General features: G+C 43.3%; 1 protein-coding gene and 1 non-coding gene across 4 annotated transcripts in view; both read right to left on the reverse strand.

The window, feature by feature from the left end:
- Positions 1 to 24,808, reverse strand: part of ZNF777 (zinc finger protein 777) — a 34,806-nt gene that overhangs the window by 6,202 nt on the left and 3,796 nt on the right. For all 3 annotated transcript variants that reach the window (XM_070424122.1, XM_070424124.1, XM_070424123.1), the window contains exons 2-5: positions 23,736 to 24,587; positions 21,678 to 21,804; positions 19,235 to 19,348; positions 4,561 to 4,812 (exon numbers count right to left, since the gene is read on the reverse strand). In XM_070424122.1, the coding sequence (XP_070280223.1) occupies positions 4,561 to 4,812; positions 19,235 to 19,348; positions 21,678 to 21,804; positions 23,736 to 24,587 (1,345 nt within the window). The remainder of the gene's footprint in view (positions 1 to 4,560; positions 4,813 to 19,234; positions 19,349 to 21,677; positions 21,805 to 23,735; positions 24,588 to 24,808) is intronic.
- LOC139017067 (U6 spliceosomal RNA) lies at positions 12,034 to 12,140 on the reverse strand. Its single transcript, XR_011472756.1, has one exon. It is a non-coding gene; the product is annotated as a U6 spliceosomal RNA (small nuclear RNA).

The raw sequence follows: 24,808 nt of genomic DNA on the forward strand, positions 1-24,808 counted from the left end.
AGCTGGGGTAGGGGGTTTCATCTGCCTTTCCCACAAGCCCTGGTGTGAATGCCACAAACACTCCCACTAACGAATGTCCTCCCCCTCCCCCCTCTAATCTGGTCCTTTACGACCTAAATAAGGCTGTGTTCCTGTGGCCCATGAGAATGTAAGTCCTAGGGAAAAGGAGTGGCCTCCCACGCCTGTTTGGGTTTTCTCAAGTGCCTTGTACTTATTTGGTACTCCCTAAACACTGTTAATGAGGGATTCTATTTTTAGTCACACTGACCAACTTTGTGTGACCTGAGAAAGTCACTTTTCTAATCCCACCTGTGAGATGGAAGATGCAATAACAATCTGCACTTGTGGAATTCTTAAAAGCAAACAGAGAACTTTTCCAAAGCACTTCATACCTATTCTCTCCTTTCATATTCACTGTATCTTATCCCCATTTCACAGACATGGGGCATCCAAGACTGTAGATATCAAGTTGTGTTCCCAAATAAAGTAAATAAAGTCAGAACTCCCAGAGCTTGCAGTTTGGGAACCACCTACTCAATCCCCTCAACTGACAGAGAAACTGAAGCTGGCAGCGTCTGTGACTGGCAAGGTCTTGTAAGTTTATTAGTGACTGCTAGGCCATAGCACTTTCTGCTACTCCTCTGAAGCCAAAACAATTGCAGTGTGATAGTCAGAACATAGATGTGCTGAGCTCCATAAGACAACGCTGCCTCAGTACTGTCAGGATTCTTGACAGCAAGTGATCTAGAAGGTCCTAGGACCACATGCTTAAAAAGACAGGGAAGGAGGAAGCAGCTTTCGAGGTTGGTAACTAGCTGCCCTGGTGTTTATCCAGGATTGTTTGTGAAAGACAGAGGGGGAAGTATAGGCCTTAGAGGATTCAGACTCTCCAGCACATTTTATATTTATATATTTTATTTCAGAGAGAAAGAGAAAGAATCTCAATGACTCAGCATCATAGATGTTTTTTCTTAATGAAATAAGAATGGAACATCTGGCCCTAAAATTCATGGCTCAAAATCCCAAAAGGACTATTTAGTAATTTTCTAAGGTTCTAATAGAATTAGTGGGGACTGTTCAAAGGACAATCTGGAATTTCTGTTATGAAGGTCCAATTTAGCATCTACTCACAATTTGCTTTGTGTCTTTCACTATTCTTTTTTTTGAAAATATATTTTACTGATTTTTTACAGAGAAGAAGGGAGAGGGATAGAGAGTTAGAAACATCGATGAGAGAGAAACATCGATCAGCTGCATCCTGCACACCCCCTACTAGGGATGTGCTCGCAACCAAGGTACATGCCCTTGACTGGAATCAATTCACTATTCTTTTGTGAAAGACAACAGGGTATATTAAAAAGAATTCTGAAACAGCATGCAGTTATTTAAAAACTAGAGGCCCGGTACATGTCATTCGTGCACTGGAGGGCAGGGGGTGTCCCTCAGCCCGCCCTGCACCCTCTCGCAGTCCAGGGTCCCTTGGGGGATGTCTGACTGCCAGCTTTGGCCCAATCCCCAAGGCCTAAGCTGGCAGTCAGACGTCCCCAATGGCTTCTGGACTGCAAGAGGTCACAGGCCAGGCTGAGGGACGAATTTCGTGCACTGGGCCTCTTGTATAGGATAAGGAGCTAGCCCTGGCTGGTGTGGCTCAGTTGGTTGGAGCATTCTCTTGTACACCAAAAGGTTGCAGGTTCGATTCCTGGTCGGGGCACATACCTAGGTAGCAGGTTTGATCTCCAATTGGGGCATGTATGGGAGGCAACCAATCAATTTTTCCCTCTCACATGGATGTTGCTCTCTTTTTCTCTCCTTCCCCTTTCTCTCTCTACAATTAAAAATATATATACAACATATATCCTTGGGTGAGGATAATAAAAAATGTGTAAAAAATAAAAATAAGGATCTAGATCCACATTTTTTGACCAAGGATGTCCACATTTTATTAGGTGCAAAAAGGCAAACTGCAGAGGAATCACCTACAGATAAAATAAAAAAACTTTTAAAAATCAACATAATACTTTAAAAAACCTAACTAAAATGCCCTGGCCAGGTAGCTCAGCTGGTTAGTGTCATCCAATATGCCAAAGTTGTGGGTTTGATCTCCCGTCAGGGCACATATGAGAAGTAACCAATGAATGCATGAATAAGGGGAACAACAAATCAATGTTTCTTTCTCTCTCTCTCTCAATTCAATAAATAAAAATTGGAAAATAAATAAATAGAAAATGGATGTGGACATATTTCTAAATATAAAGAATATGTAAACTGCTATGATGGTTGACTTTCACACATAATCAATTATCCAAACCCAAGTGAGTTCTACCAAAAATTCAAGGAACAGCCCTAACCGGTTTGGCTCAGTGGATAGAGCATCAGCCTGCGGACTCAAGGGTCCCAGGTTCGATTCCGGCCAAGGGCATGTACCTTGGTTGCGGGCACATCCTCGGTGGGGAGTGTGCAGGAGGCAGCTGATCGATGTTTCTCTCTCATCGATGTTTCTGGCTCTCTATCCGTTTCCCTTCCTCTCTGTAAAAAATCAATAAAATATATTTTAAAAAAATGTTAAAAAAAAATTCAAGGAACATACTTAGTTCCTATATTATACATTACTTTTAGAATATAAAAAAAGAGCAAAAGCTTTCCAGATCATTGGTTAAGTCTACTACAGTATTGTTTCCAATACAGATAAGGATGATTCAAAAGAACTTCAGGTTCATTTTATTTATGAATGCAGTTATAAAGCTCCTGTATAAAATAGTAGCTAACAAGGTCTACTATAGGTTTAAGAAAGACACCATCACAATCAGGTAAGGCTTCTTCTTAGGAATGCATGGATGGTTGGTTCAGCATCAGAAAATGACCACAAAAGATATCCTGGGATGAGGCTGTGCAAGCCCTCTTTCTACTGTTCTCCTTGGACTCATAAGTTTGCAGAATGGTGACCCTGAAATTTTATAATTAAATGAAAATGATGCCTAGATTCTACTAAAAAAGCACAGTCAGTTGTTTTAAAACATGTGCTCTCGCCTGGCCAGTGTCGCTCACTGGTTGAGCATTTACCTATGAACCAGGAGTTCACAGTTCAATTCCCATTCAGGGTACATGCCCAGGTTGTGGGCTTGATCCCCTATAGGAGGCAGCCAATCAATGATTCTCATCATTGATGATTCTCTCTCTCCCTTCCTCTCTGAAATAAAATATCCTATATAATAAAAGGCTAATATGCAAATTGACCAAACGGCAGAATGACTGGCCGCTATGATGCGCACTGACCACCAGGGGCAGACGCTCAATGCAGGAGCTGCCCCCTGGTGGTCAGTGCGCTCCCAGAGGGGGAGCGCTGCTCAGCCAGAAGCAGGGCTCACGGCTGGTGAACACAATGGCGGTGGTGGAAGCCTTTCCCGCCTCTGCAGCAGATGGACATCCCCCGAGGGCTCCCGGACTTCGAGAGGGCGCAGGCTGGGTTGAAGGACCACCCCGCCAAGTGCACAAATTTCATAGGTGGACATCCTCCAAGGGATCCTCCAAGGGATCCTGGACTGTGAGAGGGTGCAGGCCAGGCTGAGGGACCCCACCCCCAGTGCATAAATTTCGTGCACCAGGCCTCTAGTCTATATATATAAAACCCTAAGCAACCGAACCACCAGTCAACCAGTCACTATGATGTGCACTCAATGTAGGAGCTGCCCCTTGGTGGTCAGTGCGCTCCCACAGTGGAAGCGCCACTCAGCTGACCAATGGACGCCAGATGCCAGGCTCACACCTGGCGAGTGCAGCTGCTACTGGTGGCAGAAGGTGCAGCAGGGCTGGGATGAGTGGGAGCGGCTCTTCCCCAGCTGCCTGCCGCTTCATGCACTACTACATCCCTCGGGGGATGTTGGACTGCCAGTTTTGGCCAGATCCCCGCAGGCCAGGCCTCCTGTGGGGATCGGGCCGAAACCAGCAGTCTAAGATCCCCTGAGGGGTCCTAGATTGCAAGAGGGCGCAGGCCAGGCTGGGGGACTCCACCGGTGCACGAATCTGTGCACCGGGCCTTTAATATATATATATATATATATATATATAATGTGCTCTGGCCCTAGGCAGTTTGGTTCAGTGTTTAGAGCATCGGTCCTTGGACTGAAGGGTCCTGGGCACGTGCAGAAGGCAGCCAACTGATGTGTCTCTCTCACATTGATATTTCTTTTTCTTCCCCTTCCTTACACTCTCTCTAAAAATCAATGAAAAAAAGATCTTGAGGTGAGGATTAACAAAACAAAAAGACGTGCTCTCCAAGGGTTGAAATTTTCAAGTCAGGTGAGAGATCTAGAGTGACATAAGAACAATCAAGGACATGTCAGCACAGGGAAGTTTTAGCTTTGCCACCATCTTGGGCAATTCATTTGAGCTTCTCCTGCCTGTAGAAGGAGGGATCCTGCCTGACCTACTATTTGGCTTTAACACCTCTTCCCTAGCCCAGAGACAGATGCTCATAAACCCTGAGGCAGGAAGCTTGTACCTGAGGTTGTGCTTGGTTTCTGTCACACCTGTTGAACCATCAGTGTCCCTGCCCCGACTGACCTGTGCAGTTTCTCTGCTGCACCAGCATCTGCTTGAGCTCGCTGAACTCGCCGGAGCCTTCCGTGGACTCCTCCAACATGTTTTCCTGCTCCTGCATGTCCAGATCTGGCTGTTCTCCACAAGGGTCACCCAGCTCCGAGTCCTGGAAGCCATGTTCTTCCACCTGTCCCATCAGGGGCTCTGGCGTCTCCAAGCTCTCTGAGCCCTCGTCGTTGGTCTGCACCTCAATCTTAATCACGATGCCGTCATGGGCTGAGAGAAGGTGGAGGGGTGGGGGAAGGAGGACAGAAGAACCCAGAACACATTCATTCTACCTGCCCTAGAATTTACATTTCAAAAACTCTTATATTTCCTGAAGAAATGTAATACTAAGTTGGCATTGATTTGACATAGAATTTTCTGGACCTGACTTTTTAAAAAACTTGCCTATAAGTCTGAAGGCTAATTTCAAATGTCATTACCTACACAGGCATCATTTTACATAAATGGGATTATGGCATACTTTTTTGTCCTTTAGTACAGTATTTTTTTCCTTTTAATTTGCCTTCCCCTCCCCTCATTTCCCATTTCATAGTTATGACCTTCCCAGGTAACCCTGTAACTAATCTAGTACCTTTCTCTACAGGTAGGCTAATGCATTCCTTTTGAATATTGCACACACACTATGGTGAGAATGATATTGTAATGTGTTCAACTAGTCCCTTACTGAAGAACATTCACTTTTTCTTCCCAGTCTTTTGCCATGATAAACCATACTGCAATAAACATTTATTTATTTATATCTCTAAAAAATTTCGGTTTTATTTCTATGAGAGTCCCAGAGTGTTAATGCAAAGCCAAGAAGTGTATTTTTAATTCTGATGAATGTCATCAGACTGCTTTTCAACAAGGCTGTGACAATTCAGATTTCTACCAGCTCACCAAGAGAACATACTTTCCCCACATTCCTGCCAGCAACAAACACCATGTACTTTTAACTTTCCTCAGATGGGTATAAAGTGATAACTTTTGATACTTTAATTCCATGTCCCTAAGTTTATCTAAATATCATTTCTTTATTAGCCTTTTAGATTTGATTATATGCCAATCATGTTCTGCTCAATTTTTAAGAGTCTTTTGATTTCTGTGTTAAAGATAACCCATTTGCTCTTATCAACATTTCAAATACTTCCTCGAAATCTATCATTTGTCTGCTGACTCTGTTGCCTTCTATCACACATATTCCTTAAAGTTTTCATATTGTCAAATGTGTCCCTCTTTCTCTTTATGGCTCCTGAGTTTTCTTCATTAGTTAAGAGGATCTGCCCCATCCTAGATGGTTCATCTGGTCTCCTAGATTTTGTTTTAAATTATTTTTGTTAGTTTTCTAGTTTCTTCTTTTTTTAAAATATAGTTTTATTGATTTCAGAGAGGAAGGGAGAGGGAGAGATAGAAACATCAATGATGAGAGAGAATCGATTGGCTGCCTCCTGAACACCCCCCACTGGGGATCAGCCCGCAATCTGGACATGTGCCCTGATCAGGATTCGAACCGTGACCTCCTAGTTCATAAGTCGATGCTCAACCACTGAGGCACGCTGCCCAGGCTGGTCTCCTAGATTTTATTCCAAAGTTTTTGTTGTTTAATTATGTACACTTAAGTCTTTACTGCATCTGAAATTTATTTTTGTTTTGTGTATGGTGTGAGTTAGAGGTTCCACTTTATTTTCTTCCCTCTGAGTTGTGCCAACATAAACCCCCTTGCAGGCTGAACATCACTTTGTTAATTAAGGAAATAATAAATGTATATTGCATAAACATATCTGTTCTTTCACTGAATGCTTACTCAATAGGTATTTATTAAGCACAAACTATGCCGTGTTCTAGTGACTTGATCCCACTGGTGAACAAAGCAGAGTTCCCTGCATCATATATCCTACATAAGGCAATAAAAATAACCAATAAATTCTATGGTATGTTAGAAGGTGGTAAGTACTGTGGAAAAAAGAGAAGAAATTATGCCACAGCCCGTCTGGCTCAGTGGATAGAGCATCGCCTGCGGACGGAAGGGTCCCAGGTTTGATTCCGGTCAAGGGCACGTACCTCAGTCGTAGGCTCCTCCAGGGCCCAGGCCCTGGTGGGGACTTGTGCAGGAGGTAACCAATCGATGTGCTTCTCTCACATCAATATTTGTCTGTTTTTCCCTCTCTCTAAAAATCAATGGAAAAATGTCCTTGGGTGAGGAAAAAAAAGAAGGGAGGGAGGGAGGAAGGAAGGAAGGAAGGAAGGAAGGAAGGAAGGAAGGAAGGAAGGAAGGAAGGAAGGAAGGAAGGGAGAAACCAGAAAACCAATGGACAAGGCTGACAGTCCCTGCCTCCCTGAAGCCTCCTCTATTCTTCTGCCAAATGCTCTCATCACTCCCAAGTCAAGTGGACCACATCACTGAGAAAGTGAACCAATCAAGTATGCTAGTAACCACACCTGATGACCTCAAACTGGGTTCCTTCTGATGTTTGGAAATCCTTTAATTCCCCTCTGATTGACCAACTAAGCCCATTTGGGAGTAGACAGAATATAAAGCAGCTCTAATATTCCCAGGTTACATCCCCTCCCCTAGCGTTAAATGCAGACTGTGGCTTCTTTCCTCCAGAACTGAGTTTCCAAAGATCTCTTCTCACTGTCCAAAGTCATCAGTGTCCTATGCTCTATCCAAACTTACCTCTTGGACTTCCCCCTGCTCTAGCTCAAGGTCACCATCTGGAACGCACCCCCCCCCCCCCCCGACCCCAATCTCAGTTAAACAGTGTCTCTCCTCTCTCCTAAGTCCTCTGCTTGCTTCCTTAGTTCTGCCCATGTTTCCCCCTGGAACTGTGTGTGCTGCATGAGCTGTGTCCCTTTCTTCTCTGTCTTCAATCCTCCTCTCTGCAGTAAATCCACAAACATCAGCATGACTCCAGCATTAGAAAAAGATTTTCCTGGCAAACTCCTTAAAATATTTTGCTGCTATCCTCCTCCCTAAAATGTTTTTAAAACTATGTATCTTCTGCATCTTTTTGAATAAACATATGAAATGCTTCAGTAACTGCAAAAGATGTCATTTCTGGAGTATTGTAAATATTGATATTTTAAAATAAACTCTTCCATCACCCTTTAATGTCACCAATGGAATCTAAGAATCCCAGCAATCTAAAACCCACCATTCTTCACTTAAAAAACACACCAACAAGTTCTTCTTTGAGAGTTGAAATTTTTATATCATTCCTTTCCACCTTGAACTTCTATTTCCATTCCCACTTTGCCCACAGAATTTTATCCCAATAGAAAACATTTTCATGCTTAGAAGCCTTTTACTGATCACCTCATCTACCACTCTGCCACAAAAATGTGTGTGTAAATTGAAAGATTAATTTTGCTTTCATTTCTAATAACCACAGGGCTCTAAGTATTCATTTTTTTCATCCCTGGTTTAAGTTACCTTTACTTATTACAACTGTAGGAAGATAAACAATTATTCAAGATAGAAAACAATAAAAAAAACTGGTTGGAAAAGTATCTTACAAGGATAGGGAGTTTTTTTCTCCAATTAGTTAATTTATCTGAAAATGAATATTCTCATTGTTTGAATTAGACTGAGTTCAGAATCCAATCTATTCCTATTTTTCATTTCTATATATAAAAGCTCTGGGAAAGCTCATTTAGATAGATACATAGATGAGCTAGCAGGAGCTTCGTTAGGGAATCATCACTCTACTTTGATTTCTGAATTATAATTCTACGAAAGCACCTGGTGAACATATCAAAAATTGTTTTTAATGACCTATTAGCTGACAACTTAATTAGTTTCTCTCTCAATTTTGTTAAAAGCAAAGTATTGGAAATGATCACACTTGCAAAAGAATTTGCCACCTAGGCCCCAAAGCATGAACTTCTGGTCATGTACCCAACATTTAGGATTGTTTCTTTGTTTCGTGACCCAGAGGGCTTTTATACTTAAGTGAAATGCTCCATAATAAGGTAGAGATGGGTGGAAGGTACCTGTTCTAGACAAAGACCAGCATTTCAGGGGTTGCCTGTGCTGTGCACTCTAGCTGATGGGTTTTATGAATGGGAACAGATGGACTAAAGACCCAGAAATTGAACCTTCAATGCCATCTGTCATGTCTCTTTTGGACCTTGTACCATCAAGGGCATGGCTACCCCAGCCTGAAGACCACTGCCTTCCAACACCTGCCCCTACTTCAAGACCCCACTCCAATGTTCCCTACTCCACCAAACTTCTCACAGTGCTTTCAGGGAGCACAGCTGTGCTCTTCTCCGAACTCCTAGTACTCTTCTATTCCTCAGTGTGATATTTAATTCTTTTCCTCTCAAAACATGTATTTACACATTTCCAACCTCCCCCCCATTTGTTAGGTAGTAGAGAAGCCAGTTGTTTTTCCCCAAAAAGGTCTCCCACTTTCAAACAACTTTTGAAAGAATACTGATAACCAACTTGTAATTGTAAGTAGTAATTTGTTCTCCTATTGAAAAAATGAATTGAAGACACATACATTGTGGGAATATAGTTTATGACCAAAGGTAGCTTTTCAAAAAGTTTAAAGCCCGGCTGGTGTGGCTCAGTGGGTGAGTACTGATCTATGAACCAGGAGGTCACAGTTCAATTCCCAGTCAGAGCATATGCTTGGGTTGTGGGCTTGATTCCCTATAGGGGCTGCAGGAGGCAGCCAATCAATGATTCTCTCACCATTGATGAGTCATTCATTCTCTCTCTCTCTCTCTCTCCCCCTTCCTCTCTTAGTTATTAATATATTAATAACTAACTAACTAAATAAACAAATGGATTAGACACAACTGGCTTCCTAGGAGAAAAAAAGCTTCATATATTTCATATCAAAATTAATTACGAATGAATCCACAATTTAAACATAAATAATAAAATCTACTAGTATTAGAAAAAAGCACAGCCCTTTCTTTCTCTCTTCCCCTCCTTTCTTTTTCTTTTTCGACTTTGAGCTGAAGAACCAGCTATTCCTAGACACCAGGGACCTCAGTTATCCCTTCTGGAAGCTGTCTAGTCAGTCATCCAAACATATTTGGTGTACCCAACCCATATTAACTATAATTTTTTGAAAACCATTTTTGTAGTTTTGCCTCGATATTGTTTGGGTATAGGAAACATTTAATTTATGATTTCTCTGTAATCTCTATAATCACGTTTCTTTATAAGAACTTTGATGAGATGGGAAAAATCTGTCCGATAAATTGTTTTCAAATGCATTTTTAGTAATTAATAAATCTGGTATATGGTTTAAGTTGTAAACATTTAATTAAACAGTAATTTCTAGTTTGCAATTTTATTTTTGTTTTCTGGAACAAAATATATTTTATTCCATGTTTCAAATATCTTTATAGAATTTGAAAAGCATATAGGTGCAAGGCCTGTGATCATAATGTTTACTGAATAAAATGGGCCAAGTAAGTATTTCTACATTTGATACAAAACACAGACACCATAAAGAAAGTTACTGGTAAATTTGAATACATAGAAACTTAAACTTGATAAATTTGAACACATAAAAATGTAAGACAGCTATACTACACACAAATACTATAGAAAGTTAAAGCATAAACTTGGGAGCATGTTCAAATACATAAAACAGAGAAGAGCTGCCCTGGCTGGTGTGGCTCAAAATTTTCTTTTCTTGTGTGTGTGTGTTTTTTTTTAAAATATGGAATGCTTCATGAATTTTCATGTCATTGGTTGAATGTCATCCCAAGCACTGAGAGGTTGCTGGTTCCATTCTAGGTCATGGCACATGCCCAGGTTGCAGGCTCGGTCCCCAATAGGGGCTGTGTAGGAGGCAACTGATTGATGTTTCTCTCTCTCATCAATGTTTCTCTCTCCCCCTCCCTTCCTCTCTTTAAAATCAATAAAAACATATTTAAAAAAAGAGTAGAGCTACTATCTTTAATATTTAAGAAGCTTTTACAAATCAATAATAAAAAATCAATAGTTCAAAAGAACAATGAGCAAAAGGCAATTCATAAAGTAAGACATACTAGTGGTTAATAAAGGTATAAAAATACACTCAACTTCACTTTTACAGAAGTGGAATGAAAACATCAAAATACTGTCCTTTCTACTCATCACTTTAGCAAATAATAAAAGGATAAATAATACCTACTATTGCCAAGGATGTGGGGAAACAGGTAGTTTCATGCATAGATGAAGGTCTATAAATTGGAACAATTGATTTAATTGATATTGGCATTTGCTAATATCTATTAAATTTTTAAATGGGTATAACCTTTGACCCAGAAAATATACTTCTAAATAAGTTTCAGACATGTGCACAAAATCTATAATAATAAAAGCATAATATGCTAATTAGACCGGATGTCCTTCCAGACGTCCTTCCTTCTGGACAAAGCCGCTGCCATGGTGGGTGGGAGCCAGGGCCAAGGCCTTTGCACAAATTTTGTGACCGGGCCTCTAGTATATTTATAAAGGACATTTAATAAAGCACTGAAACTTGTAACCACTCTAAGTGTACAAGGATGGAAGTTTATTTAAATAAGTTATGTAAGTAATGCACAGAATGCTATAGTCTTCTATCTACCTAATAATAGAATAATATGCAAATTGGTGGGGACGCCATCACGTAATGACCCATCAGCAGGCTGTGTCCCCGCTCCTTGAGCCAGCCCGGAGACATGAGGCTCGTGTCCCCAACCCTGGCAACGGGCCCTGGGATGTGAGGCTCAAGTACCTGCTCCCTGCACCAGCCCCGGGACATGAGGCTCGCGTCCCCGCCCCCTACGCCGGCCCAGGGACTTGAGGCTCGCGTCCCCAACCTCGGCAATGGGCCCAGGGAATGGGAGGCTCATGTCCCTGCCCCCCTGCGCCGGCCCGGGGTCCGCAGGCATGGAGAGGCCCCTCCACCATGGGCCCGGCCAAGAGTCCACAGGCGTGCAGAGGTTCACAGGCTTCTGCTGCAGCCCGGCCCAGGGGCAGGGCCATGGCGGGGCCTCCATGAGCCTGTGCCGGAGTCCACAGGCCTCCCCCAGCTCTGGCCTACCTCTTTGGGGCAATCCATCAAGGAGCCCCGGATGGGTGGGCGGGGCCTACCTCTTTGGGGTGATGGATCACGGGGCTCCCACACTGTGACAGGGCACAGGCCATGCTGGGGGACCCCCCTCCCACCCCGAGTGCACTGGGCCACTAGTTTTAAAATAACAAGATAGATTTATATGTTCTGACATGTAAAGATGTCAAAGATACAGTATTGAAACAAACTATCTGCCAAACAATAATATACTTCTAGGCTGTTTGGATATTTTTTACAATGGGTATGTATTTATGTATCACTTATAAAATTAAGGCTCTGTGTGTGTTACTATTTGCACATAAGTTGGATGGAATAAACTGTTGACTTGTAGGAGAATTATGTGGGACTTTCACTCTCTAAATTTTCTTTTCTTGTGGGGTTTTTAAAAAATATGGAATGCTTCATGAATTTTCATGTCATCCTTGAGCAAGGGAAATGCTAATCATCTTTGTATCATTCCAATTTTAGTATATGTGCTGCCCAAGTGAGCACTGTTATTTTTTTCTTTTTGATGAAACTTTGTTTCACCTTCTCTATCAGCTCTAAGCAAAGAAATGGCAGTTCACACTGGCTCTCCAACCTTCTCATGGCTGCACTTCCTGTTAGATTTTTGGTATATTAGCTGTTTAAATCTTTTTAAAAAGTTATACATGTATACAGGTCAGAGGATTGAACAGTGCTTCAAAACTTGTTCTTAAAAAGCGCCCTGGCCAGTGTGGTTCAGTTGGTTGGAGTGTGGTACCATACACAAAAAGGCCATGGGTTTGATTCCCAGTCAGGGCATATACCCAGGTTTCGGGGTAAGTCAGGGTGCCTATGGGAGGCATCCAATCAATGTCTCTTTCTCTCTCTCCCCACCCACTTTCTCTCTAAAATAAATAAAAAACATATCCTCAGATAAGGATTAAAAAAATAAATAAATAGGCTTTCCTCCACCCCAACTCCTTATTACCAGCTCCCCAGAGACAATCACTTTCAATTCTTCTAGCTGATGTTTTGTCACATACTTTTATAACTCTAAGTAACATACCTAGGTTGCTACTCCTTGAATTTTCAATTTTATCAGGAAAGAGTGTTGGATTTTGTCAAATGCCTTTTCTGCATCATTTGATATGATTATGTGATTTTTGTCTCTCAATTTATTTATGTGGTGTATCATGTTTATTGATTTGCTGATATTGTATCAGCCTTGCATCCCTGGAATAAATCCCACTTGGTCATGGTGTATGATCTTTCTAATGGAGCGGTTCTCAACCTGTGGGCCGCGACCTCTTTGGGGGTCGAACAACCCTTTCACAGGGATCGCCTAAGACCTTCAGAAAACACATATATACTTACATATTGTTTTTGTGATTAATCACTATGCTTTAATTATGTTCAATTTGTAACAATGAAAATACATCCTGCATATCAGATATTTACATTATGATTCATAACAGTAGCAAAATTACAGTTATGAAGTAGCAACGAAAATAATTTTATGGTTGGGTCACAACATGAGGAACTGTATTAAAGGGTCGCGGCATTAGGAAGGTTGAGAACCACTGTTCTAATGTAATGCTGGATCTGATTTGCTAGAATTTTACTGAGGATTTTAGAATTTTCAATTTTAACCCTTTGCACTCCGAACCATTCTGGACATTGGCTACCAGCTACTCGACGCTACTTTGCGGCGGAAACGTGCATTTACAGACCCTCGTATTATTTAGTATAATTTTGGAACCAAGTAACGTATTATAATGATATTGGACTTATATGAATTGGGTGACATCGAGGAATGTATATTTGCAAAAAAAACAATATTTTATTGTTTATAATTTTGTACAGTATGATAAGTTTTGTAACACTCCCCAATATGCATTGCAGGCTGATTAGTGCATGTTTGACAGTAATAAGTGGTTTGACACCTGCCACCAGGTGTTTTCCTGTTAGAACACACAATGCAGTCCCGTTTTCTTTGTCCCACATCGGGAATATGTAGTTTATTGTTTAATCCGACACAAAACCCGCTGACATTTCTTGTATATATATATATTAGTAATTTTACGATATTTTGATTTAATTTCTTGTGCCATTTCAAGATAAAACTTCAGGGAAACATGCATGTCTCAAAAAGTTGCGTTGAAATAACTCAATTCCCCGTAATCACTAATAAACTGCAATGTCCCCTGAGATGGGACATCCGAGTGATATGCTAGAATTCCGATGTCCCCTGAGAGGGGACAGCGGAGTGCAAAGGGTTAAATGTAATCTATTGATTTCCAAGAGCTGTAGGTCAGGACCATCTCTTCCTCATCCAGCCATATTCTTCCAAGTCCCTGATCCTTCCAGTTTAGCTTATAATTCTCATTGGATCAATACAGTCTACTATAAGCACTGTTCAATGCCCTTTTTGCTTTTCCTTGGAGCTAATAATTTTTTTCCTTGGCTTACTATTATCATGAACTCTCCCCCAAACCTGCTCTGTAACTCTCTTCTCAAACAATGCAAAAATTGGGTATTTCTCAATGTCAGCTACTTGAAAAAAAACTTGTGAAACCTCCTAATGTGCTCCAGTCTGGCCTGGTTGCTTCCAGGTGCACAGCTGTCTTTTAGGGTTTCCACAGCACCCAGGGTTCCCTTCATCTCTCTTATGTTGGAGCTCCTAAGCCTTTCTGGGTTTACTTCCCCATTTTGAGAATGGAGGCATAGGAGACTGTGAACACCTCAAAATGTCTCAATTTCACTCTCATAATGAATTAACAGTCTAGCTAGATATCACATTCTAGAACAGTTGGATGATATTTTCCAATTTTAAAATTTGAAGGAATTTGAAGGCATTGCTTTACTGTCTTGTAGCTTCCAATACTGCTTAAAAGTCCAGAGCCATTCTATCTTGTTCCTTTGTGTGAACCCATTTTTTCTCTCCACAGACTTGCAGGGTCTCCTTTATCCTCAGTGTCTTTGAAATTTCTTGCTGCAGCATCTAAGGTGTGGGTTCATTTCCATCCATTGTTCTGGACAGTTGGTGGGGACTTTTTCAATTTGGAAAACCATCTCTTTCGAAGCTGGGAATTTTTCTTTTTTTGTGTAAAATTTATTTTTTTATTATTTTTATTTTTCAATTATAGTTGACAGTTTCAGTTGTAGCTGGAAATTTTTGTTGAATTATTTTGTTGCTAATTCCCTTCTTTTTGGTTCTGCTATTCTTTTTTTCTGGTATTCCCAATGTCTGGAAATTGGACTTTCATCCTTCCATTTTCTTATTTGTTCCCTATTTTCTTTTTCTGCCTTTTTGCTTTATTTTCTGAGATGTGCAGTCAATGTTATATACTAACACTGTTATGATCTTTTAATTTGTATTACACACACACACACACACACACACACACACACACACGCCCGGTACACGAAATTCAGGAGGGGGGGCGGTCCCCTCAGCCCAGCCTGTACCCTCTCCAATCCGGTACCTCTTGGGGGATGTCCGACTGCCAGTTTAGGCCCAATCCCAGGGCCTAAATTGGCAGCCAGACATCCCTCTCACAATCCTGGACCACTGGCTCCTAATCGCTCACCTGCCTGCCTGTCTGGTCGCCCCTAGCTGCCCCCCTGTGCCGGTCTGGTCGCCCCTAACTGCCCCCTGCTGCTGGCCAGGTCGCCCCAATTGCCCCCCGCTGGCCAAGTTGCCCCTCACTGCCACCCCTGCCCGCCTAATCACCCCCAACTGCCTCCCCCACCGGGCTGGTTGCCCCTAACTGCCCCTCCTGTCGGCCTGGTCACCCCTACCTGCCCCCCTGCTGGCCTGTTCACCCCTCACGGCCTGCTGTTCAGTCATTTGGTCATCCCTCACTAACCCCCCTGCTGGCCTGGTCACCCCACGCAGCCTGCTTGTTCAGTCCTTTGGTTGTTCCTCACTAACCCCCCTACTGGCCTGGTCATCCCACGCAGCCTGCTTGTTCAGTCCTTTGGTTGTTCCTCACTAATCCCCCTGCTGGCCTGGTTGTAGGCAGCCATCTTGTGAGGGCATGAGAGTTAATTTGCATATTACCTCTTTATTATATAGGATATATATTTACACACACACACACACACACACACAAACACAAACACACTTGTTGTTATTGATCCTTACCCAAGGATATTTTTCCATTAATTTTTAGAGAGAGTGGAAGGGAGGGGGAGAAAAACACCCATGTGAAAGAGACACATTGATTGGTTAGCTCCTGCATGTGGCCTCGAGCCTGCAACTGAGGTACATGCCCTTGACCAGAATCGAACCCTGGACCCTTCACTCTGCAGGCTGATGCTCTATCCACTGAGCCAAACCAACTAGGGCTATTAAATTTTTAATTTTGAATAGCTCCTTCCTATCCTTTTTTAAAAAATAAGCATTGTACTTTTGTGTCATAGATGCATTCACTTTAACTCTCTTAGGATTATATAAGTCTTGTATGTACTTAAACACTCTTTTCCCTCCTCTCTGCATGGTCTCTGTTGTCTCAAAATTTATTTTTTCTGGCTTTTTCCCCTTTGGTCTCTGTATATTAGAGGCTTTTCTCGAATGTCTTGTGGTTCTTGGCTGTCCATTTATATTAAAGTGGAACACTCAGAAGGGAACTGAAAGTTTGGTGCATTCAGGTAGCGTTTGCTGACCATGCACCTCCCAGTAGGATGATTTCTTTGGGTCATTTCAATGGGAAATTTCTTGGATGGTCCCAAAAGTCTCCCTATAAAACTCTTCCAATATCCCACCCTGAGGGTTTAATCCTGGATGTCAGCGTTATTTTGGGAGAGAAGTTAGGGAAGAAGGATGGTGATCTCAACATCTGGATATCAACTCTTACTTATTCCCTTATTTTCAGCATGGGAAATTGTGCCTGGTGCTCATGTTCAGAAACCCTCTTGTTCATCCTCTCCAGAAAATGTTTTGGTCCTCTACCAGGGCAGGGAGAGGCAGAGAACAGAAATGGGGGGAAGCAACGAAGAGGGTAGTGCCTTAAAGGCCTCTTTAAAAGCTGTTCCACATTGCCCAGCCAGCGAGCGTGACCTATGAACCAGGAGGTCATGGTTCGATTCCCAGTCAGGGCACATGTGCAGGAGGCAGCTGGTCAATGATTCTCTCTCATCATTGATGTTTCTATGTCTCTCTCTCCCTCTCCCCTCCTCGCTGAAATCAATAAAAATACAAAACATAAAAAATAAATAAAAGCTGTTTCACAAATCCTAGTTTAGCCTGACCTTTACCCCATCTCCAAAGATACCTGAAATCTCTGGTACTAATTCCTGAGTCCTGAATGTGGTTGGGTGGAGTGAAAATCAGGTTTTTGCTCAGCTTTCCCCAGTATCAATTTTGGATGCAGCTTTCTAAATCGGTCATCATCTAGCCACTTGCTTTCAGGCTTCCAAAATCTAACTGATGTTGTCTCCTTGTCCATTTGTTTCAAAGTTCCTTCACTCTGGTTTTAGTAGGATTTGGGGGGAGATGGGGTAAACACATGTTCAATCCGTTAAACCCGTCATTATTCACACTTTTTAAAAAAATTTTTTTAATGAATAAGAATACATGTTCACTTCAGAAAATTCTGCAAACTACCGAGAAATGTGATTTTGGTATGGTTGCATCCATTATTTTTTCCCTTTTGTTTACATCACTGACTTCATGTTGTATTGACATTTTCCAATTCTACATCATTAACTTTCCCATCAAAATTTCCAATAGGCTTTAGCAATCCCCACCTTAAGCAAACAACTATGGAACTATGAACATTCTCAATTTTCTAGACTTTTCCTCCTTGGTATACGGCTGGGTCTAGCTCAGGGCTGGCTTTGCAGCCCCCCTTGTAAGGGAGAAGACACATGGACAGACAGGTTATGGGCGTGTTTGGGGCTCTGGTAACTGCAGATTCTCAGCACAACTCTGCTATCCAGAGGGAGGGCCTCTGGTTTCACACGGAGGTGTGAGATCAAGGCCAAGCCTGAAGCACAGTTCCCATGCGCTCCCCTCCCCCCTCCCGGTCAGGCTCCAAGTGGCTAGAGCTGGTTAGTGGGACAAATGGCACGTTCCAGCCATACAAGGCAGCCTCTGTGAGGCTGCAGCTTCCCACAGAAGCTCCAGCCATGGATGTGCATGTGCCAGAACAAACTGCCCAGAGCACAGTAGGTGGGGTTCTTTGCTTTTCAGTTCTGGCCCCAGTCTGTAGGAGGCCCACCTGTGAAAAGGGTATGACAAGTGGACAGAGGAAGGGGAGCGATACTCTCATTCCAGCCCTTGCAACTAGATGCGAGAAGAGCAGCACCCTGACCACAAGACCACACTGGAACATCCAAATCACCTCTCCCATCTCTCATTCTTGGCCTCACAAGTCTTTTTCCTTATTTCTTCTACTCTGAATCTCTCTATTTCCACACAGCCCTTGTTTTTGGATGTAACCAAACATTTCATATATATACTTACTTTCCTCCAAGCAAAATATCACTCTGTCACATGCCACACTTTGCCCTAACCCCCCATTCTCATCTACTTTTAAATTCATCTTTGTTGTCTGCCGGATTAATTCAGGAAAAGCCACTCCCTTTGATTCAAATCTCCAGGCAAATCTTGAGAGAGTAATGACACTATTTTCTCTGAGACATGCCAGCACTTATTTTCCACAGGGTCTGTCGTTTCCATAAGTGACCTTTGCTCTTAGTCCATGAGGATGACATCCCTTCATGTTTCATCTTTGGAGCCAGTTTATAGATCCTAGAATCAATGACATTTCCTCAAAATAAAACCTGACTGTTGGCCCCAATGAGATTACCTTCCAAGATCACCAATGACGGCTGGCCAAGAAGGACAAGGATCTGCTTCCACTGAAGACCTTCAAGGTAAGTCATGCAAGTCCAAAGGTAATTCCAAACTAGAAGCTCCCAAAGTGAACTACACACCATGAAAGCACCACAGAGTAAGTGTGCAAGCTACCGAATGCCCAGTGTGGAAAGGACGAGCCCCACAGAATGACAACAGCTGGTGTTTACTGGGCCACCACTACATGCCAGTCACCACACAGGCCCTACATATTAGTACCAATCCTATTTAATAGATGAAGAAATGAGGCCTCCAAAAAGGCCGAGTAACTAAACTCATACTGCTGATAAGCAGACAAACTGGGATTTAAACAAAGGCAGCCAGACACTTGAGCCACATGGCCAGTCCTCTCTGCTGCCTCCATCTAACGCCCTGTATAGACACTGCCCTGCACATTGGAGGATGTTTCAGGTAAAGCCACATCTGTCCCTAGTCCACTGACCAGCTACGGGATCCGGATGTGGCCCTTCTCCAGGGAGCTCTAGCATGTATGAGCACCCTGACAAGTGACCATCTTTCTTTCAGTTCTTGTTTTGTTTCCTGTAGACTGAGGTGACACTCAGTTATGACAAAATTCCCTGAGACAAGGAACCCAACAGCAGACCTACTTATCAGCCTGGTGATCAAGGAGACCCCAGCACCTGCAGATGGACCTCCTTCCTGCACGCAGCTGGCTAACATATCTGACCAGGGTTTACACTGGATTATAACTCTGAAAGATCTAGAAGGCAGATCTCTGGGCTGCCTGGCAGCCACTCACCAGCACTGGGGTCTGCAGGCGGTTCGCCCTCCTCTGAGTCTTCTTGCTCCTGCATGGTTGGCCTCTCCCCACGCTCCATCTGTGACATGAGGTCTGGTTTAGAAATTGCATAGTCTGGGAAGAGGGAAGGAAAGAAGGTATAATATGGGGTGAGGTTGCACTGGATGCTGCCAATGTGTCACCTGTGTGAGTGTGATACCATGGCAGCTTCCCTAATTTGCAGCTAACAATGCTGGAAAAGAAATGAGCCACGTTTCCAGCCCTTTTCTTGGGGCCCACTGTGTGTGTACACGTGCACACGGATGTGTGTGTTAGCCATGTACTATGTCCTCCCATGCGGGGTCCGGCAGTAGGGCTCTGCCTGCCACCAACGAAAACTGGCTCTTTTGTCACTGTCACACCTGTTGTTCAGGTTTTTCATGACAAAGGCACAAGATATTTAAGTTTTTATAAAGTACAAAACTATCCTGATAAACTCTAGAAGCCATAACATAAAATACTGATAAATTTCCTTATATTAAAAAGGCTTAAAGTTATTTGGAAATAAAGTTAAAAGATGAAGAAACATGGACGAAATATCATTATACACACACATTTGCCATATGTAAAGCAAATGGCTAATATCCATAATTATATATAAAAAGTCTCTACAATTAGTGAAAAATAAAAAAGCAAAGATAATAGGTAATTCATAGAAGAATGCAAATGGCCAGTAACCACATGAAATGATAAACAAGTTCACCAATCATCAAAGAAATACAAATTAAGATAATGAGGTGTCATTTTTCACCCATCAGAAAAGACAAATATTTATTTATTTTTATTTTTTTTAGAAAAGACAAATATTTAAAATAGAAGAACATCAGTAGGGCCAGGGTGTGGAGAAAAGACATTCTCACACACCATTGCATAAACATACAGGGCCTCTGGAGGGCACTATAGCAGTGACCATGATATTATTGTAAATGTGCACCCTCTTTACTCCAAAACCCACTTCTGGGAATCTGTGCCAGTGAAATACTTCTAAGGGCACAGGCACACAGAGATGTTTTATGGCAACACTCGAACAGGGAGAAGACAGAATCCAGTGGTTGCCCATTAAATGCCCAGTGTTCATCTCCCCAAGCAAGCCTATGTGTGTTGACATGAAAAGCTGTCTGTGACCTGCCATTAGGTGAAATGAGTGAAGGATCCCATTGGTGCAAACCACAAACTGCATGTTCATGAGTGCAAGCATCGTGTGTTATGTCTGCATGTGCACAAAAAATATGGAAAACTGCCCTGACTGGTTTGACTCAGTGGATAGAGCGTTGGCCTGCGGACTCAAGGGTCCCAGGTTCGATTCCGGTCAAGGGCAAGTACCTTGGTTGCGGGCACATACCCAGTAGGGAGTGTGCAGGAGGCAGCTGATCGATGTTTCTAGCTCTCTATCCCTCTTCCTCTCCCTTCCTCTCTGTAAAAAATCAATAAAATATATTTTTAAAAAATATGGGAAACCACGCAGGCCAGTGGGTTTGAGGTGGTTACCTCTGGGGAGTGGTACCGGTGCGAGGGTGGGGGATGCTCTTTATTATATAAATCTAAATTGCTGATTTTTCACAATTACGTATGTACTTTAAAAAGAAAAGAAAAAACAAATTAAAAAGAAAAAAGTTATCCTATGAAGAGATGTGTATGAAATTACCAACTCTAGCAAGAATCAACATTTCTATACAACAGTGTGTTTAATATTTTTAAACTTTTTTGTGTGCCCAAACAGTTCTCCATACCAGAGAAAAGGATACACATAAAACTATAGTTGTCTTAGGTTTTCATCTTTAAATATTCTTATTTAATGATATTCTTACTTAATGAAGACAACAATAATCCCTAGACTTTGGGGTAAGAGAGAGCTCAGTGAAACTGACTTCCTGGTGGGGACCTAGGACCGCCCTGGGTCACAGCCCCTGTCTATATAGGGGGATGGGAACCTAGGGGACATAAGCCAACAGATGACAGTGTTCGGTCACCTGAACAGTAAAACAGGAGTGCTCACCTCTGTTCCTAACTCCCTTATTGAGGATGAGGAGGATTAAGTAATATGATTCTTGTAAAGCACCTTACGTTTGCTTAATAACAGTTTGCTGGACAAGCTAATTTTAAAATATACATATAGGGCCCATGGGGAAAATAATACAAGGTGAGAGACCCCTGAGATCAGAGCCTGCCTTCTCCCCTTGCCCCAGTGGCTTTTCCAGGACCACTTCATGAGCTGTCCTGATCTGGGATGTACTGATATATTTAAGTATATGAGCACCGGTTTTTCTAATCTCTTGTGTTCTCTAACATTCAGTTTCCCTTGTTCTCAACTACTGGTAGTACTAGAGTTCAGAACTCCCAACGGTTCCAAATGAACCTCAAGCTTGTGTCAAGGCAGCCCCGGCGAGTGAAGCCCTCTCCTTACCCATGGAAACCAGAGACTCGTAGTTGCCCCTCATCACGTTCTTGTATAGCTCCTTCTGCCACTCGGACAGGTTCCCCCACTCCTGCTCCGAGAAATGGACGGCGACATCATCAAACGTGACAGGGACCTGAAACCACAGGACAAGCTCAGCTGGAACCCACTGGAGGGTTGTCACAGGTCCTCGGCTGCCAAATCCCAAGGAAGCAAATGGCTGCAACCCCCTGGCCTGGTTCAAGCACCTCTTCTTAGGACCAGAGTGGGAAAGGCCCAAAAGCATGGCCCTGGGATGTGACCAACGGGTCTAGCCAGGCTTGGGCCATTGTTCTGACACCACAGAGTAAGGACTTTATCTTGTCTGGTTCTTTTCCTCTCAACAGGATAGCTCTCACTGCTGTAAAGCCTGGTGTGCAGACCAGCAGCAAGAGCTAGGGAACTTGCTAGAAATGCAGGCTCTCAGGCCCCACTGTAAGCCCACTAATCAGATTCTGCTTTTAGTAAGCAACCCAGGTGATTCACATACACAATAAAATTGGACAAGTGCTGGCCTCAAGAATATAGTCCAAGTTCTTTCCTAAAGGCTGGGAAAAGTGGCAGCAGCACAAAAGACTGGAAAGAAATCTGGTCCACATTCAGATTCTTCTTCTTCTTTTTTTTTTTTATATATATATATACTTTATTGATTTTTTTACAGAGAGGAAGGGAGAGAGAGAGAGTTAGAAACATCGATGAGAGAGAAACATCGATCAGCTGCCTCCTGCACATCTCCTACTGGGGAGGTGCCCGCAACCCAGGTACATGCCCTTGACCGGAATCGAACCCGGGACCTTTCAGTCCGCAGGCCGACGCTCTATCCACTGAGCCAAACCGGTTTCGGCTACATTCAGATTCTTACAGAATCTTCTGGAAAATAATATTAAAACCTAATGTTTGCCCTAGCTGGTTTGGCTCAGTGGATGGAGCGCTGGCAAGCGGACCAAAGGGTCCCAGGTTCAATTCTGGTCAAGGGCAATATGCCTGTGTTGTGGGCTCAAACCCCAGTAGGGGGCGTGCAGGAGGCAGCCGATCGATGATTCTCTCATCATTGATGTTTCTCTCTCTCTCTCCCCCCCCCTTCCTCTCTGAAATCAATAAAAAATTTTTTTTTAAAAACCAAAAACCTGCCCTAACTGGTTTGGCTCAGTGGATAGAGCGTCGGCCTGCGGACTCAAGGGTCCCAGGTTCGATTCGGGTCAAGGGCATGTACCTTGGTTGCGGGCACATCCCCAGTAGGGGGTGTGCAAGAGGCAGCTGATCAATGTTTCTAACTGTCTATCCCTCTCCCTTTCTCTCTGTAAAAAATCAATAAAATATATTAAAAAAAAAAAAAACCTAATGTTCTCTAGTGTTTTTAGGCTCCTTCTTGAAATCATATTATTACTGGCATTAACATGATTTATAAGTCAACTGATAAAAATGTTGAGTTCAGTCAGCCTAGCTGTGTGTGGCTCAGCTAGTTAGTGCACCAGGGGGTTGAGGTGCGATTCCTGGTCTGGACACATGTCTAGGTTGCAGATTTGATTCCCGGGTGGGGGCAAGTATGGGAGGCAACCAATCGATGCTCCTCTCTCCAAAATTCAGTGAAAACATAACCTCACACGAGGATTGAGAGAAAAAACAAAAAACACTGAGCCCAACCAAGCCCCATACTACTTCCCGAGTTCTCCCTCCCAGTGGTGAATGGCTAATTCACACTCACGAGGACTAACTATATCTCTATACCGGGCCTTTGCTCTGTGTTCTCATCCTCTCAGACATCATGGACTGAACGCCCTTCTAAATCAACACTTCCTGATCACTAGGACCTTCCTCTGATCTATTAACCTATGCTTTTATCAACAGGAGAAATAATTTAAGGGTGGTGTGTCCTGTTCTTAATAAAGCGATGCTGACAACCAACCAGGTATCATTATATTTTTTCTTCTCAACCATCACTTTCCCCGTCTTTTACATTTAACTACATTCCTAAAACATATTCTAATTCAGATCACTCCTTGGGAGCCCCAGTTGGGACAGGGTTACCTTGGGAACTTCTCCATTGTTGCCTGGGGGCAGCCGCAGGATCCAAAAATTCCTGTTTTTCAGCAGGTTCTCCATGTTCTCCAGCCGCCTCTGCAGCAGCCCGTACTCCTGCAGCAGGGTCCCCAGCACAACCCATTTGCTCTCCAAGTGGTTTGCAAACTCCACAGCCGTCTTCTCACAGTCAGCTATCTTTTTCTCATTTGTCCCCGTCCGTCCCTCCAGCGTCAGTAGCCGCATGGCCTGGGCCTCTAGTTTCCTCTCCACCGCTTGGACAGCAGCCCACACGGCCAAGCGGGTGATCTCCGCCGTTGGGAGTGGCGTGTCCTTCTGGGCTGCAGAAGAGATGTGGAAGGGGGCTTCCTTTTGGGAAACTGGGCTCTGGAGCAAGGGGTCCATGTCAGCCTCGGGAACTGAGGGGGAGAGGGGGAGGGGGTCTTTCTCAGGAACTTCAGGGGAGTGGAGTGAAGCTTCCTGGTGGTGGGCGGAGTGAGAGAGAAGTGAGATTTCTTGTTCAGCAGCACATGGGGGTGGATACCGGGTCTCTTCCTGGGAAGTCAGGGGACCCTGGAGCTGTGTCTCTTGCTCAGAGGCTGCAGGGTACAGGAGTGAGGGTGCCTTCTGGAGGATGTGCGGCATGCAGCTGGAGGTCTCTTGCTTGGGAGTGAGGGGTAAGGAGCCTTGCCGGGGAACAGAGGGAGACAAAGAAGGCATTTCTTTGGGGGGAAGAACACGGGACTGGAACAGGGCTTCTCGGGGGAGTCCAGCAGGGGCCTGCCGTGGCGTTTCTTCTGGCAGGACATTGGGGAATGACAGAGGCGATGAGCGCTGGGTCTCCATGTCCAGCTGTTGGACCTGTTCAAGGAAAGGGCAGGAGTAAAGGCCAGTCTACAGCTAGCAAAATAAATGCCAAAGATACACACATTAATAGGGCACTGATAGCAATGTGTTCTGTGGATATGAATCTTCCTGAAAACCTAGCACTCATTCAGACATCAATTACAAAACCATTAACAACAAATAGAAGATGGTTATGCCACCTTCTTCTCTTCATAGAGCCAGTTCCTTTTTCACAA

This window comes from Myotis yumanensis, unplaced genomic scaffold (genome assembly GCF_028538775.1).
Source record: "Myotis yumanensis isolate MYYU_CA2020_CCGP unplaced genomic scaffold, mMyoYum1.0.hap1 SCAF_9, whole genome shotgun sequence".
NCBI classification, from domain to species: Eukaryota; Metazoa; Chordata; class Mammalia; order Chiroptera; family Vespertilionidae; genus Myotis; species Myotis yumanensis.